At 42.7% G+C, this 18,581-nt stretch overlaps 1 protein-coding gene across 4 annotated transcripts in view; it reads right to left on the bottom strand.

The window, feature by feature from the left end:
- INVS (inversin) overlaps positions 1-18,581 on the bottom strand; it is a 136,630-nt gene that overhangs the window by 8,092 nt on the left and 109,957 nt on the right. For 2 of the 4 annotated variants that reach the window (XM_022600295.3, XM_089913449.1), the window contains exon 14: positions 9,192-9,909. In XM_022600295.3, the coding sequence (XP_022456003.1) occupies positions 9,192-9,909 (718 nt within the window). The other 2 variants (XM_089913450.1, XM_089913451.1) reach the window with 2 other exon arrangements.

Genomic DNA, 18,581 nt, shown 5'->3' with positions numbered 1-18,581 from the left:
ACTCACAGGTAATAGTAAACATACAGTCAAAGTTAGATTCTGCAATATGGTAATGGTGGTGCATAATTAACATACAACTCTAGTTTAAAAGTAAAAAAAAAGTAGCAAAAATAACCATAATGACAGTAAGCTTTATTGGACGTGCAATATAAGAAATATTTATGTAAACTGTAACATAAATAATCTAAAATGTGAAGAGGGAGAAGTATAATATTTAGCAGTGCTATTGAAGATAAGTTAACAGTTTAAAATAGGGTGTTATTTTAAGATATTTTAAGATACTTTATGTAAGCTTCATGGTAACCACAAGGGAAAAACCTGTACTAATTACACCAAAGAACATGATAAAGAAGTCAAAGCAGACTGATACCAAAAGGCATCAAAACACACAGAAAAGATAGCAGGATAAGAAATGAGGAACAATGGATCAACAGAACAGCCAGAAGACAATTAACAAATTGCAATAGTAAGTCCTTACCTACCAATAATTACTTTAAACATAAATGGATTAATTCCTCCAATCAAGACAGAATGGCTGAATGGATTAAAAAAAACAAAAAACAAGATCCAATGATACATTATATTCAAGAGACTCATTTTAGCTTTAAACACCCACACACACAGTGAAGAAATGAGGATATTTCAAGCAAATGGTAACCAAAAAACACACCCAAAAACAAAAAAAGCAGGGGTAACTATAATTATATCAGACAAAACAGACTTTAAAAATGTTATAAAGAGGGCTTCCCTGGTGGCGCAGTGGTTGAGAGTCCGCCTGCTGATGCAGGGGACACGGGTTCGTGCCCCGGTCCGGGAAGATCCCACATGCCGTGGAGCGGCTGGGCCCGTGAGCCATGGCCGCTGAGCCTGCGCGTCTGGAGCCTGTGCTCCGCAACGGGAGAGGCCACAACAATGAGAGGCCCGCGTACCGCATTAAAAAAAAAAAAATGTTATAAAGAAACAAAGAAGGTCATTACATAATGATAAAGGGGTCAATCCATCCGGAAGATATAACAATTGTAAATATTTATGCACCCAACATCAGATCACCTAAATATACAAAGCAAAACTACCAAAGCTAACAGAAGAAATAAACAGTAATAGCTAGGGACTTTAATACCCTACACTCAGCAATGGATAAATCACTCAAAGGGTCAAAGAGGAAACAGTGGATTCGAACACTATAGACCAAATGGACATAACAGACATATAGAGAATAGTTATCCAACAATCAGAAAAAACATTCTTCAAGTGCACATGGAACATTTTCTAGGATAAATCATGTGTTAGGCCACAAAACAAGTCTTAGCAAATTCAAGAAGATTGAAATCATACCAAATATCTTCTCTGATCATAATGGTATGAAATTAGAAATCAATAATAGGAGGGAAATTGGAAGACTCATAAATACATGGAAATTAAACACTCTCCTGAACAACCAATGGATCAAAGAAGAAACTGAAAGGGAAACTTAAAAGGTATCTTGAGACAAATTGCAAATAGAAACTCTACATACTAAAACTTAGGAGATGCAGCAAATGTAATTTTAAGAGGGAAGTTCATAGCAATAAATGCCTACATTAAGAAATAAGAAAGATCTCAAATAAACAGTCTAACTGTATGCCTTAAGGAACTAGAACAAGAACAAACTGAGCCCAGAGTTAGAAGAAAGGAAATAATAAAGATTAGAGCAGAAATAAATGACATAGAGAACAGGAAAACAATAGAAAGGATTTAAAAAGCTAAGTTCTTTTTTTTTTTTTTTTTTTTTTTTTGCGGTACGCGGGCCTCTCACTGTTGTGGCCTCTCCCATCGCGGAGCACAGGCTCCAGACGCGCAGGCTCAGCGGCCATGGCTTACGGGCCCAGCCGCTCTGTGGCATGTGGGATCTTCCCGGACTGGGGCACGAACCCATGTCCCCTGCATCGGCAGGCAGACTCTCAACCACTGCACCACCAGGGAAGCCCCTAAGTTGGTTCTTTGAAAAGGTGAACCAAATTGGCAATTAGCTATACAAACCAAGAAGGGAAAAAAAGGATTCAAAGCAACAAAATCATAAATGGAAAAGGAAACACTGCAACTGATACCACAGAAATACAAAGGATCATAAGAGGCTACTGTAAACAACTATATACCAACAAACTAGACAACCTAAAAGAAATGGAGAAATTCTTAGAAACAACCAACCTACCATGACTGAATCAGGAAGAAATAAAAAATCTGAACAGACCAATAAAGAGTAAGAAGATTGAATTTGTAATCAAAAATCTCCTAATGAAGAAAAGTCCAGGACCAGATGGCTTCACTGATGAATTTTACTAAACATTCAAAGAAGAATGTCAATCCTTCAAATTCTTCAAAAAATTTGAAGAGGAGGGAACAATCCCAAACTCACTTCATGAGCCCACATTACCCTGACACCAAAGCTAGAAAAAAATTCCACTACAAGAAAAGTATAGGCCAATATCCCTGATGAATACAGATGCAAAATTTCTCAATAAAATACTAGCAAACCAAATTCAGCAGCAAATTAAAAGGATCATTCCCCATGGTCAAGCAGGATTTATTCCTGGAATGCAAGGATGGTTCAACATACGCACATAAATCGATGTGATATATCATATTAATAGAATGAAAGAAATCATATGATCATCTCAAAAGACACAGAAAAAGCATTTGACAAAATCCAACATCTGTTCATGATAAAAACCCTTAACAAATTCAGTATAGAAGGAACATACCTCAACATAATAAAAGGCATATATGACAAGCCCACAGCTAACATCATACTCAATGGGGTAAGGTTGAAAGTGTTTCCTCTAAGATCAGGAATAAGGCAAGGGTGCCTACACTCACCACTCCTTTTCAACAAAATACTACGAGTCCTAGCCAGAGCAATCAAGCAAGAAAAACAAAAAAGGAATCAGAATGGGAAACGAAGAATTAAAATTGTCTTCATTTGCAGATGACATGATTTTATATATAGAAAATCCTAAATACTTCACAAAACTGTTAGATCTAATCAACAACTTCAGTACAGGTGCAGGATACAAAATTAATATACAAAATCAGTAGTGTTTCTATACATTAAGAGTGATGTGAAAAATAAATAAAAGAATTCCATTTACAGTAGCATCAAAAACAATAAAATACTTAGGAGTAAGTTTAACCAAGGAGGTGAAAAAATCTCTACCCTGAAAACTACAAGACATTGATGAAAGAAACTGAAGAAAATACAAATAGGGCTTCCCTGGTGGCGCAGTGGTTGAGAGTCCGCCTGCCAATGCAGGGGACACGGGTTCGTGCCTCAGTCCGGGAAGATCCCACATGCTGCAGAGCAGTTAGGCCCGTGAGCCATGGTCGCTAAGCCTGTGCGTCCGGAGCCTGTGCTCCACAACGGGAGAGGCCACAACAGTGAGAGGCCCGCGTACCGCAAAAAAAAAAAAAAAAAAAAAGAAAATGCAAATAAATGGAAGGGTATTCCGTGTTCATGGATTGGAAGAATTAATATTGTTAAAATATCTATGCTACCCAAAGCCATTTATAGATTCAATCCCTATCAAGATTCCAATGGCTTTTAAAAAAAATAAACAGAATTAGAGGGACTTCCCTGGTGTTCCAGTGCTTAAGACTCCACGCTCCTAATGCAGGGGGCCCGGGTTTGATCCCTGATCAGGGAACTAGATCCCACATGCCGCAACTAAGAGTTTGCATTCCGCAACTAAAAGATACCACATGCCGCAACTAAAGATCCCACATGCTGCAACTAAAGATCCTGCATGCCGCAACCAAGACGCGGCACAGCCAAATAAATAAATAATAAATATGGGAAAAAAAACAGAAGTAGAATAATACCAAAATTTATATAGAAACACAAAAGACCTTGAATAGCCAAAGCAATCCTGAGAAAGAAGAATAAAGCATCACACTTCCTGATTTCAAGCTACACTATAAACCTATAGTAATCAAAACAGCATAAATGGAATAAAAATAGACACATAGACCAACAGAACAGAATTTAGAGCCCAGAAATAAACCCATATATAAAGAGTCAACTAATATTTGACAAGGGAACCAAGAATACTCAATGGAGAAAAGACAGTCTCTTCAGTAAATGGTACTGGGAAAATTAAATATTCACATGTGAAAGGATGAAACTAGAACCCTATTTTACACCACTCACAGAAATTAACTCAAAGTGGATTAAAGACTTAAATAAAAGACCAGAAACCACAAAACTCCTCGAAGAAAACACAGGAAAAAGTTCCGTAACGTGGGTCTTTGCAGTGATCTCCTAGATACAACACTTAAAGCATAAGCAACAAAATAAAAAATAAGTGGGACTACATCAAACTAAAAAGCTTCTGCACAGCAAAAGAAATGATCAACAGAATAAAAAAGGCAACCTACAAATGCAAAAAAAAATATTTGCAAACCATGTATATGATAAGAGGTTAATATCCAAAGTATATAAAGAAGTCATACAACTAGATAGCAAATAATAATAATAATAATCCAATGTGCAAGGAACCTGAATAGAAATTCTCCCAAGATATAAAGATGGCCAACAGGTATATAAAAAGGTGTTCAACATCACTAATCGTCAAGGAAATGCAAATCAAAATCACAGTGAGAGGGACTTCCCTGGTGGCGCAGTGGTTAAGAATCTGCTTGCCAATGCAGGGGACACAGGTTTGATCCCTGGTCCAGGAAAATCCCACATGCTGTGGAGCAACTAAGCCTGTACGCCACAACTGCTGAGCACGCACGCCACAGCTTCTGAAGCCCGTGTGCCTAGAGCCCGGGTTCCACAAGAGAAGCCACAGCACTGAGAAGCCCGCGCACCACAACGAAGAGTAGCCCCTGCTCACTGCAACTAGAGAAAGCCTCCGTGCAGCATGAAGACCCAACGCAGCCAAAAATAAAAGTAAATCTATAAAAAAACCCACAATGAGATATCACATCCATTAGAACAGTTGTCATCAAAAAGACAAGAGAAAAGTGCTGGTGAGAATGTGGAGAAAACGGGACCCTCCTGCACTGTTAGTGAGAATGTAAATTGGTGCAGCCACTATGGAGGTTTCTCAAAAAATTAAAAATAGAGCTACCATATGATCCAGCAATCCCACTACAGGGTATATATCTGAAGGAAATGAAGAGACATCTGCACCCCTATGTTCATAGTAGTATTATTTACAATAGCCAGAACATGGAAACAACCTAAGTGTCCACTGATGGATGAACAAATAAAGAAGTTGTGGAATATATATATATATACACACACACATTAGATTATTATATATATTTATATATACACACAGTAGAATATTATTCAGCCTAAAATAAGAAGGAAATCCTGCCATTTGCAACAACATGGATGGACCTTGAGGGCATTATGCTAAGTGAAATAAATCAGAGAAAGACAACTACTGTATTATTTCACTTACACGTGAAATCTTCAAAAACAAAACCAAAAAAAAACAAACTCATAGAAAAGGAAATCAGATTTGTGGTTATTAGAGGAGGGGAATTGGATGAAAGTGATCAAAAGGTGCAAATTTCCAGTTGTAAGACAAATAAGTACCGGGGATGTAACGTACAGCATGATGACTGTAGCTAACACTGCTTTATGGTATATATGAAAGCTGTTAAAGAGTAAATCTTAAGAGTTCTCATCACAAGGAAGAATATCCTTTTTATCTGTGTGAGATGACGGATGTTAACTAAACTTATTGTGGTAATCATTTCACAGTATATGTAAATCCATGCTGTACACCTTAAACTTATACAGTGCCATATGTCAATTCTATCACAATAAAAATTGGGGGGAAAAGGCGAACAGCTAGAGCTAGGAGAGGCCAACTTTCCAAATCAGGGCTGTCTGGTCCAACAGCCAAATACTGCTGAGGACTTGGTGGGGATGATCAGGGGGTTTTAAGAATAGTGACAAATGTAAGAGCTGAATTTTACTAAGATCAATGTGTTGGAGGGCAGAGCCTGGGGTGGGAGAGAGGGGAGGGGCACCAGGATGATGGCTATATTTACCTCTAATGCTTTTGTGATGGTGTTTATCCCATGTGCACTCCCAAACCTCTTATTGAGCACAGATGTTTCGGAGCCTCCTAAGGAAAGCTGCACCAGTGTTCATGATCCATGGCTGATTAACTACTGGTGAGCCTACAGGGTGCAGAGAGCAGCAGGCCCTGTGCCTGATCTTACAATACACCAACCGGGACATAACCTTCTTCCCAAATGCTCGAAGCTCCTTGCAGTGCTTGGGGCAGCCCCTCCCGCCTGCTCTAAAGGCTGATTTCAGTCGAACTACATAATTCTTCCTTTCTTTTCCTGGAGCGTGACAAACCATGGCACCCCTTTACTAGAACATGTACCACATTTCCAAAAAGCCAAGTGTAGAGAGAAGCGAGAGTTAACAGGACAATACCGCTCTGCAGTCAGTTCTTCCACAGCCCCGCTCTGTGGGCAGAGGACTTGTCAGGAAGCCTGGGTTGTTGGCTGAAGCTCTAACAGCTCCGGCTTTCGGGGGGCACAGCTGCCACCTCATCGACCCTGGTATGGAGACCGAGGCTGTGTCTCACGGTCCTAGTGGTCAGTCACAGCCTCTGTTCTCCCCTTCTCAGGGAGAATGTGCGCGCCTGGTTTGCGGAGAATCCGAGCACACCCAATCATCCCTTTCAGCCCGGGGTGCAGGGCGCTTGTTATGGTCTAGCCTAACCTTGTTTATTCACCTCAGAACATGCTGGAGAGGACCCGATGGGAACTGCCTTACACAGCAACTCCTCTTCACCACAGCAACTTTCCAGCCCAGCCTAGCTTGTCCAGTATCCAGTTTCAACCTTTAAAATAGTCAAGTCTTGACTGGTAATAAAACTCAGACGCTTAGACAAAGCTTCATTTTCTCTGGGCCCCAGGTTCAATCTGCTCACCCCATCCTGTGCGTTTTCCAGTCAGCCTGCCTCCCCGCCGCCCCCGGGCACGTCTCCTGTGATGGCGGCCTGCATTTGTGGGAGGTCGTGTGCCAAGCCCCGTTCCCAGCTCCAGCCCTCGGTGCCCCTGAGGTTTGCTGTCGGACACCACACACTGTCCCCGGACAGCACTTAGGGCTCCTGTGCTTCAAATGGAAGACATATATGGCCATAGCAGAATCAATAAACGGATTTTTACTGTCACCAGACACAGGACTTGCCACGGTGTGCAGCTTCCCAGAAACCCTGTGGGAGTCGATGTCCCGGGACTCGGAATTGCACAGTGGTGCAGCCAGAGGGGGCCTGTGTAATTGCCTCCCCAGATAGGTGCACAGACTATGAGTCCACTGTTCTTGGGGGGAATGACTGAAGGCTCATTTGCTGCTATGGACACTTACTGACAGGACCTGTCAGCTGCTGACTCTTCAAAGGAGTCAAAGGACAGTGTGATGGGGAGGCACTGCAGCTGGGGAGCAGCTGTGGGGCCTGACGTGGCAAACCTCGTGGGCTTGTTTGGACCCCAGGTGTCAGCTGAAATACTTCACAAAAAGTTCCTCTGGGATGGTAGCCGGTGCACGTCCCGGCAGAACGCCCCAAGGAGGGGGAGCAGGGGCCCTTCCCATCTGTGGCTTCAGAGGCCGACGGTCTCAGCTGCAGGCCAGCGCTGTCTCTGGAGCCTGAGGTTGATGAACCTATCTGTGCTTCAGTTTCCTCACGCGTGGAATGGGGAGAGAACAGTAATCCCTGTATCCCTCACAGGGTGACAGGATTTCAACGAGTTAATACACGTACAACTGCTTAGATCAGTGTCCGGCCCAAGTGCCTGACGAATTCAACTACCAGTATCAGTAACAGTGCTAACAACAACATCCCCCATAACAACATCACCTTCATGCATGAGAGACCATCCAGGCAGCCTGTCCTCCAGAGTGCAAGGTCGGCCTCCGCCTCCATTATTTTGACCACAGCAGGCACTACCTTTACTGAGAATGTAAGGGAAAGGCCCCTGGACTCAAGTCAGAAAGAACTTCGAGTGCTGGGTCTGACCATCAGGACAGGTCTTTTTTCCTGAGACCATTGCTTGTCTGAAAAACAGGGATGCTGATCCCTATCGTGATGGCTTCCTGGCGCTGGTTGGGAGAGCAAAGGGGTCAGGCATGAGACGACTTTGTAAACAGCCACGAGCCTGAACAGATGTGAGGATGCACTATAGCGAAGGCCGTGCAGGTCGCTTGGCTCTGGGTTAGGAGACTTTGGCATGACAGTCCCTGAGGCCTCTCCCTGGACCTCACAAGCCGCTCAGCTCTCCCTCTGCCAACAGCAGGGTTTCTTTGGCCCTTTTATCTCCTGACAGAGGCACACCTGCACTCGCAGTGATCTGCTTGCTTTGTTCCCCCGTAAAACTCCCTCTCTCCGGAGATGGAGACCACATGACCCCCACCTGGGGCCGACGGTCCGGCCCTCCCCTGGGCGTGGTCATCACTGAAAGGCCTAATCTGGATGGAGGCCCTCCTGGGGCCTGCAGTGTGAAGGAGACTGTGAGATATGTGAAAACTTGTAGCACAGCACTCTTCCAGTCCTCCCAGAATTACCCCCTGAGGGTGTTCACCTCAGGGTTTCGGTAAGCCTCCTCCACCACTCCCAGCTCCTACCCCACATTCTGAGCTTGATTGAGGCTCACACAGGTTTTTGTGATAAATTTCAGTCACTTAATCCACTGTATCTAATTCCTGTGTAGTAAAGAAGGAAGATGAAATACCTTAAATGTGTAGTGCTTTAGAATTTACAAAGCACACGTTATCTCATTCTAGCAACCTGTCACATGAACAGGACGGGTGTGGCAACTGTTAAATCCCATTTTACAGAGGAGGAAACTGAGGGTCAGGGAGGCTGAATGATTTGCTCAAGGTCAGATAACCTCTTAGAGCTTCACCTGAAACTTAGGCTTCATGGTTTTTCATTTACACCAGGCTATCCTGGGTACTTTCCTATCTTTCTGGGTAAAAACACCTTCCAAATAGCTTACCCAATATAAATTACTAAGATATACACATGTGTGACTCTCATGGGTTGGCTCAATAAAATTGGCCTTGTCATGCCAGCACATGGAATTCACTAGAAAGTATCACAGAGCACAGGGGGTATCACATCAGGGGTATTAGGACAGACACAGAGCCAAAAAGATGCTGTGGCATCCCATCTTCCTACCTTCTCCAGGCCCGCTGGATGACCGCTGCTGCCTTGTTCTTTTTGCGAAACAGCTCTTTCCTGCTTCTTTCTCTCTGGATTATCTGCAGCCGCAGCTCTACGGGGAGAAGGTCAATATTCACACTCTGCCCAGAGGGGGGACCACGTGCTGGATCAGTCTCCTTAGATAGCTGAGTGTCCTCCAACAGGGCGGATGTACCCAGCTTCCTGACTCCTGACCTCAACACCTCTGTGCTCGATGGCAAATCTGAGTAGCTCCCTCCTGCGAGCTTGTCCTGCGTCACTGTGTTTCTTGGCATCCGGTGGTGGAGAGGACTCTGCCCAGCATGGACGGCCTCCCCCTTGGCACTGCCAGGCCGGCTGGACCCAGCCGGGGAGCGCCTCCCTCCTCTGAGCTCCTGGCTGCGCCTTTTCTGGGAGGCACATTTGGCCTTGGGTGCTGCATCCTGCCGCCGGCTGGGCTTCCAGTGGCCGTCCTGCTGTGGAAGGCTTGCAGCTGCCCAACTGGGGTCCTCTCCTTCCTCAGCAGGCCCAGACGCCCTGACACAGGAGGGCTGCTTCAAGGAGCCTTTCCCCTTGTCACACTGCTGCTCGCCAACTGTCTCACCTCTGGACTTCTCGACAGAGGAGGCTCCTGGACGCCTGTTTCCATCACTGCCTTCGCTGGGGCTGAAGTGGACACAGGCAGATCGGCCTTTAGAATGTTCTCTGGATGTTTCTTGGGGAGACAAGGAAGAAGGGGAAGAATCTTTATTGTCCAAAACTTGCATAGTAGGGCAGTTCTGCTCACTGTTCACAAAAAAAAAAAAAAAAAAAATTCAGACTTGTCCTCTTGTATCACCATGATAGTGCTGATTACGATTAGGAAAAAATTGTTTAACTTCTATTTCTAGCAACAGTAGGTTAGATAACCTGAAAGCCTTCCCCTACAAATACCTAGAAATGGGACTTCCCCGGTGGTCCAGTGGTTAAGACCCTGCGTTCCCAATGCAGGGGGCCGGAGTTCGAGCCGTGCCGCAACTAAAAGATCCCGCACATGCCGCAACTAAGACCCGGTTCAGCCAAATAAATATTAAAAAAAAAAAGACCTATTCCCTGGTGGCGCAGCAGTTTAGAATCCACCTGCCAATGCAAGGGACACAGGTTCGACCCCTTGTCCAGGAAGATCCCACATGCCACGGAGCAACTAAGCCCGTGCGCCACAACTACTGAGCCTGTGCTCTAGAGCCCGTGTGCCACAACTACTGAGTCTGCACGCCTAGAACCCATGCTCTGCAACGAGAGAAGCCACTGCAATGAGAAGCCCAAGAACCGCAAGTAAGAGTAGCCCCTGCTCACTGCAACTAGAGAAAGCCCATGCGCAGCAAGGAAGACCCAATGCAGCCAAAAATAAAATAAAATTTAAAAAAAAGATATTATAAAAAAGTACCTAGAAATGCTGACTAAAATATTTATAATAAACATTACTTTAAAAGCACCACAGTGCCTTCAAGAAAATAAAGGAAATTCCTGGGGGCCAAAAACAAGGGGAAAACTGAGAACCCAAGTGATAAGCTTGTGAGCTGGTCCAGCGACTGTCGGGCAAGTGGTAGCGGTGAAGTGGGGCAACGGCTGGCCTTATTAAATAACTGGTTGTTTTAACATCCAGATAAGAACAGAGAATGAACCTTGCAGGCAGAAAGTTAACTGGAAACAGGACCCTGCATGAAGCCAGGACTCTTGAGGTGGTAGACCCTTGGGAAATGATGGTCCAGATAAAATATCTTCCCAGCACTGGGAGATGACAAGGAAATTTGTCTCAGCTTAGGTTCAGGATGGGGTAAAGAGTCATGCATGGGAATTTGAAACCAAAGTGCTGTGCCTCACATGGGTTTGGTATTCATTTATTCTCAACCCATAGGAAAAATTAATATAAAAACTAGTCTCAGGGGCTTCCCTGGTGGCGCAGTGGTTGAGAGTCCGCCTGCCGATGCAGGGGACGCGGGTTTGTGCCCCGGTCCGGGAGGATCCCACATACCGCGAAGCAGCTGGGCCCATGAGCCATGGCCGCTGAGCCTGCGCATCCGGAGCCTGTGCTCTGCAACGGGAGAGGCCACAACAGTGAGAGGCCCACGTACCGCAAAAAAAAAAAAACAACAAAAAAACACTAGTCTCAGGATGGCGGTATCACAGGGTGCCTCTTAGAAGCAAACACAGTATTGCTTTAGGATGGCATGACCTCAACTCAGGCTGCACAGAGGGGACCTCCTGAAAATAACTTCACAATCCCAAATTACAAAATACACAAGGAAACAATCTACCATGAGGAACAGTTAATAGAGAAAATAGGAAGATTAGATCAACAAGAATTTTAGCTAATAGGACAGTGTGTATGCACACTCACACACACGCACTCATTAAACACATAAAAGAAATTTAGAATTTGAGAAAAGAATATATATATATATACATACAACATATAAAAATTTTAGTCTCAATGTGAAAAACAGTGAAGGAACTTCTGCTTCCATAATGGCAGAATTGAAGCATACTCACCCAAAAGGACAATAGAAAAGTTAAACAAAATATTACAAACTACCTGTTTGAAGGCATCAAAGAGCTAACAAGGCAGAAAAAAATATGGGGCCAAGATCCAAGCGTATCAGGCAACCAGGAGATGAGCAAGGCATTTGGGGCCACACATCCCTGGGGAAATGAGGCTCCTTGAGGTTTGGAGGACAAAACTTGGAGTCCAGATCCTGCCAAGAAGCGTTGTTTTGGACTGGGACTCTGGAAGGCTATGTCTTAGGAAAAAGGGTCCACTGGCCATGGATTGACCTTGCAGGGACTGAAGCCCAGCTCTATATCATCTCAGTTTTGGAAACTGGATTAAGGTGACCTTGGATTGTTCTTGCTCCTGAATGCCTCAGAGAAGCCAATGTAAATCCTCCCTGGAGGAATTAATATCATGCTAGGCTTCTAGTTATTTCTCTAATTTTTTATATTCAGTGATCCAGTCCTTAGTGAAAAATATACAGGGAGATGAGACAAGACAAAATTGAGAGAGGGAGGGAGGGAGAGAGAATAGACAATGAAACAGACACACATTGTGTTTTCAGAAACAGACTTTAAAATAACTATTCTTAAGTGCAAAAGAGTATATAAACTATTCTACTCTTCATGTAAGAAACAAGAGGATATAAGAAAATATACTTGTACCTGGGACTTCCCTGGTGGCGCAGTGGTTAAGGCTCTGCGCTCCCAATGCCGGGGGCCTGGGTTCCATACCTGGTCCAGGAACTAGATCCCACATGCATGCCACAACTAAGAAGCCCACATGCCACAACTAAGGAGCCCGCCTGCTGCAACTAAGACCTGACTCAACCAAACTAAAAAAAAAAAATCAAACCAAAAAAACTGGTATGGTTTTAAAAAAAAAGAAAGAATGTACTTGTATCTTCTCATTTGTACAAAAGAAATATAGAAAGGATAATCTAGCAACTGAAGAGATTGGATCCTTATGGGGATGGAGTGGGAAAGGGAAAGAAAGAAGAGGGAAATGGAAACTGAGTAGTAGGATGAGGAGGGAGCAACATTTCTCTGAGTAAACCTTTCCGTGTAGCTCTGACTCTTATAACCATTATAATGTTTCACACACACCAAAACAAAACAAAATTAAAAACCAATTAATTAAAACAAGATACCACTACACATCTACTAGAATGGTGAAAATCAAAAACACTGACACCACCAAATGCTGATGTGGGTGACAAGCAACAGGAACTCTCATTCATTGCTGGTGGAATGCAGAATGGTGCAGCCACTTTGGAAGACTGGCAGTGTCTTATGAAACTGAGCATGTTCTTACCATACAATCCAGCAATCTTGCTCTTTGGTATTTCCCCAAATGAATTAAAACCTTATGTCCACCCAACATCCTGCATATGGATGTTTATAGTAGCTTTATTCATAATTGTCCAAACTTGGAGCAACCAAGATGTCCTTCAGTAGGTGAACAGATAAACTGTGGTACATCCAGACAGTGGAATTTTATTTTTTTGGGCTGCATCGTATGGCATGTGGGATCTTAGTTCCCCCACCAAGGATCGAACCCCAGCCCCCTGCAGTGGAAGCACGGAGTCTTAACCACTGGACCACCAGGGAAGTCCCCAGACAATGGAATATTATTCAGCAATAAAAAGAAATAAACTAAAAGAAAATGAGCTAAAAGTGAAATGTGTACCAAAAAGAAATAAGCTACCAAGCCATGCAGAATATTATTAAGTGAAATATTACTTTACTTGCAAGAATATTACTAATACATATTATTAAGTGAAGGAGGCCACTCTGAAAAGGCCATATACTATATAATTCCAACTATATCACCTTCTGGAAAAAGGCAAAACTATGGAGATCCTAAAAGGCTCAGTGGTTACCAGGGGTTTGGGGAAGAGAGTGACGCATAGACAGAGCACAGTGGATTTTTAGGGCAGTGTGATGGTTAATTTTATGTGTCAACTTGCCTAGTATAAGGGATGCCCATATAGCTGATAAAACATTATTTCTGGGTGTGTCTGTGAGGGTGTCTCCAGAAGAGATTAGCATTTGAGTTGGTAGTCTGAGTAAAGAAGATCACCCTCGCTAAGGCAGGTGGGCACTGTCCAGTCTGTTCAGGGCCTAAATAGAACAAAACCGTGGAGGAAGTGTGATTCTGTGCTCTTTGCTTGAGCTGGGACATCCATTTTCGCCTGCCCTTGGACACAGGTGTTCCTGTGTATCAGGCTTTTAGACTTGGACCAGGATTTGTACCCTTAGCCCCTCAGTTTCTAAACCTTTGGACTCAGACTCATAGCATCTGCTCTCCTGTTCTTAAGCCTTTGGACTCACTGAATCACACCACCAACTTTCCTGGGTCTCCAGCTTACAGATGGCAGACTGTGGGTCTTCTCAGCCTCCATAATCAAGTGAGCAAATTTCTATACCAAATCTCCCGATATGTCTGTCTGTCTGTTTGTCTATCTATCTATCTACCTACCTACCTATCTATCTATCTATCTAACTGGTTCTGTTTCTCTGGAGACCCCTAATACAGGCAGTGAAACTATTCTGTATGACACAATGCAGGATACAAGTCATTATACATTTGTGAAAACCCACAGAATGTAGAACACCAGGTGTGAATCCTGATGTAAATTGGACTTGGGTGATAATGATGTGTCAGCGTAGGTCATCAATTGTAGCAAACGTGCTAAGCTGGGTGTTGATGTTAGGGAGTATGTACATGTGTGGGAGTAGGAGTATGTGGGAACTCTCTGTACTTTCTGCTCAGTTTTGCTGTGAACTTAAAACTGCTCTAAAAAGCAAACTTTATTAAAAAGAAGAGAAAAAAGAAAAATAATAAAGAGATGGCTAGATATCCTTAGATACTAATAGCTAGTAATGATAAAGATAATGTGATTTAGGTATTAGTAGAGATAGATCAGTGAGAAAGAATAGAATGCTAAAAATACTCCCATATATGAAAATAAACAATAAAGATAGCATTTTGAATTTGTGGACCCAGGAGATGAGGTGCTCACAGGCCCTGGGTATGACCCCAGAGAGTGATGCTATACTCCTTCAGAAGCCATTATTCACAAGCCTACTGCCAGCACTGCAGCTCAGGATTATTCCATGTTTATGGCTAGAACAACTGCTTATTCTCTAAAAAGAAATCATTCAATTCCAACCTCACTATATAACGAAATATAGATAGTAAAAATTAGAAAATATATGTATTTATTAGATCTTAAAGTGGGAAAAAGCTTTTCTTGGCATAAAACCACAAAGAAAAAAATCTCAGAAGAAAAAAATGAAACAGAATTAAAAGGTAAACAAAAAAAGTTCATTATATATGACAGAGAAAGGTTACTATCCTTATTACATAAAGACCTTTTAGAAATACTAAGAAAATGAAAAACCAATTTAAAAATTGACAGTGGAGGGCTTCCCTGGTGGCGCGGTGGTTGAGAGTCCGCCTGCCGATGCAGGGGACGTGGGTTCATGCCCCGGTCCGGGAAGATCCCACGTGCCGTGGAGCGGCTGGGCCCGTGAGCCATGACCGCTGAGCCTGCGCGTCCGGAGCCTGTGCTCCGCAACGGGAGAGGCCTCAACAGTGAGAGGCCCGCGTACCGCAAAAAGAAAAAAAAAAAAAAATTGACAGCGGACATCAGTGAATAATCCAGAAAATAGATACACAAAGCCAATAAAAATACGACAAAATTCCATCTTACTAACTAGAATTTAGTAAAACCATTATTTGCCTAAGTGTTTGGAGAGAGTTTTTTGGTTTTTGCTTTTGAAAGGGTGAAACAAACGTCTGAAACCTTCCTGGATTCCAAGAAATCTGGCAGCATGTTTTTTTTTTTTGGGTTTTTGTTTTTAAATTTTCTTTTATTTATTTTCTATTTATCTTTTATTTATTTTCTAAATTTTCTATCTATCTATTTATTTATTTATTTGGCTGCTTTGCATCTTTGTTGCTGCGCATCGGCTTTCTCTAGTTGCGGCGACCAGGGGCTACTCTTCATTGCGGTGCGCGGGTTTCTCATTGCGGTGGCTTCTCTTGTTGTGGAGCACGGGCTTTAGGTGCGCGGGCTTCGGTAGTTGTGGCACGTGGGCTCAGTAGTTGTGGCTCGCAGGCTGTAGAGCGCAGGCTCAGTAGTCACGGCACATGGGCTTAGTTGCTCCACGGCATGTGGGATCTTCCTGGACCAGGGCTTGAACCCATGTCCCCTGCATTGGCAGGCAGACTCTTAACAACTGCGCCACCAGGGAAGTCCCTGGCAGCATGTTTAAAGGGCCATAAAAATTAGAGGTATATGCAAAAACTTATATGAAAGGCTGTTTAGTTTATATGTCCAACACAGTCACGATTAAACAAAGCATGCTGTATTCATAATCTGATATAATGCTAAGCAGCTAGTAACATTTTTGTTGAAAACAAAGAAATTATGTAAGAACATCTCAAAACAGGATGCCCACAATTTTCTGAATTAAAAAAAAGTTATAGTAGAAGGGTTTGTATAGTTTAAGATTAAGGAGGATTTTAATTTTTTCTTCTTTGTTCTTTTCTCTGATTTTAATTTTTTGGTAATGTACATTAAGTAATTTTATAATTATGAGAAAATGTCATTTTCTGTTTAAATAAAAGGTACCCAACTACCAAAAAAAAAATGAACAGCAATTAGAATCAGCTAGGATGTGGGAAAGAACCCAAAATGGAATAAAAACAATAACAAATAAACCTAACACTATTACAAAATTAGATCAGGTAACCATACTAAAAAGGTGGAGAAGAAGGGAACTCACCCAAGTAACTTTATAAAATCGTATTTTGGCTGAGTACTGTAAGACTAAGGACAAAAAGAAATGTATGTAAATACTATGCTCTATTCAGTAAATTTACTTCTCAAAGGGGTATGGGCTGGCAATTCTGAATCTACTTTACGTGTATACTAGGATTGAACAAATAAGCATATATATCGTAGATAATGGGAGCCAGGTCTTTCACTGTTGGAGAAAAAAATCTCAAATAAAAAGATAAAAGCTAGAATAAACCCTGTGGTGTTGGATGGAATTGGAGGTAACAGTTTGAAATCAGTGTGTGTGTGTGTGTGTGTGTGTGTGTGTGTGTAATACACATATACACTGATAGGTACACAAATAGATATAAATATTTCTCAGATCTCTCTGCTGAAAGGGCTTAGGAGCAATGACAGTCCAAGAGTAGTATACACACCTAGCACTCAGATCTTGGATTCTAATACCATCTCCAACAAAAGGAACCAGGTTCCTTGGAGAAGTGGTTGATTCCAGGGCCTTGGGTAGGGGAGGAATATGATGAGATTTCATATTGAAGGGACCGATATGCTCACAGAGAGGAAAATGGATTAGGGGAGTCACAGTAGATAAGTAAGACCAGTTAGGAAGCTACTGCAACAGTCCAAGTTAGAGATGAAGGTAAGCAAATGTTAGGTAGACTATGTGGTGGTGGTGGATGAGATACAAAGAATGATTTGAAAGCTATTTAGGAAGTAAAGGTGACAAGACCCAGTGACAGATTGGATTTTGAGTGGTAAAAGAAAAGAAGATAATGATCAGATTTTTACTCCTGGGATGGACATACAGATGGATAAGTATTGGATATTAACCAATATGAGGAGTAGTTTTACATGAAATCATGATCAGTTCTGTCTTGGACAGGTTGAGTTTGAGATGCCTTTGGGACACCTAAATGAGGACATAGTAAATAGCTGAATATACATAATTGGAGTAAGGAAAAGACGTCAAGGAGTCTCTGGTATCTAGACGGTAATAGAGTTTGCTGCCTTAGACACTGCACATGTGCCAAATGTGAGGGCCCCCTGATACTCCCACCAATCATACCCACTAGCCCTGGCAGCCCATATGGTGAGAATAAGAAAACATCAGGGATGGCCTTTAAAATAGTGAGTTTCTCCTCCGCTAGACTCTCCTGAGAACCACACTGACTCAAAGACAGCTTTATTCCACCACCTCCCACAAGCAGTCTGCTGCCAAGTCATTGCAATTCTACCTCTCAAGTCCATCCGCTTCTCATCACCCTGCTGCTACTGTGCCTTAGTATAGGCCCTATGTGGCCCTCCAAATCCATCCTCCACCCAGTCACAGCGGTCTTTCTAAATAGTGTCTCCTTCCTCTCTTTCCTTCCCCCCTTTGAAATAGTAATGAGGTTAATTATAGTAACAGCTCATACTTATAGAGTACTTTAGGCACTGTGTTTAAATCTTTACATGGGTTATCTCATTAATGGTCACAATTTTCTAAGACAGGCATTATTATCTCTCTCTCTTTTTTTTTTTTTTTTTTTTTTACAAATAAAGAAAAGGAGGCTTGGAGAGGCTATGTAACCTGCTTAAGGTTGTATAGCTAGTAAGTGGTAGGGTCTAAAGCTTACACACTTAGCCATTTATGCTCTATACACATTGTAAACAACAAAAAGGGAAGAATAAGGAAGAAGAAAGCAATCACCTGTTAAGAGACCTTAGGCAAGCCCTTCTCTCAGGGCCTCAGGGTGCTGACTTGTTTTGAGGAGGCTGAACTAGATGCTCTCTAACAACCCTCAGGCTCTAATTTATGAAATAGGATAATGGGGAAGAAGAAGTGGTCAACGTTTCCCCTCTCTGGCTTCCTGCTAGGATGCCCATGCTGCAAAGGCTATACTGCCTGATCACTGATCAGCTGAGGCAGCTGTGACCCTTCTTTATGTGGCCAAACATAATGTGGCTTGGGATGTCCTTTGCCCAATTATGTTGGGTTTCCTGGGAACACTATACTGGAGAAGCCCTGGTCGATGTCCAGTCTTGATTCTTAGAAGTATCTCCCTATTTT

This window comes from Delphinapterus leucas, chromosome 6 (assembly GCF_059928025.1).
Source record: "Delphinapterus leucas isolate spDelLeu-1000000601 "Yukka" chromosome 6, BTC_Dleu_Yukka2, whole genome shotgun sequence".
NCBI lineage: Eukaryota > Metazoa > Chordata > Mammalia > Artiodactyla > Monodontidae > Delphinapterus > Delphinapterus leucas.
This window is presented reverse-complemented; position numbering and strand designations above follow the sequence as displayed.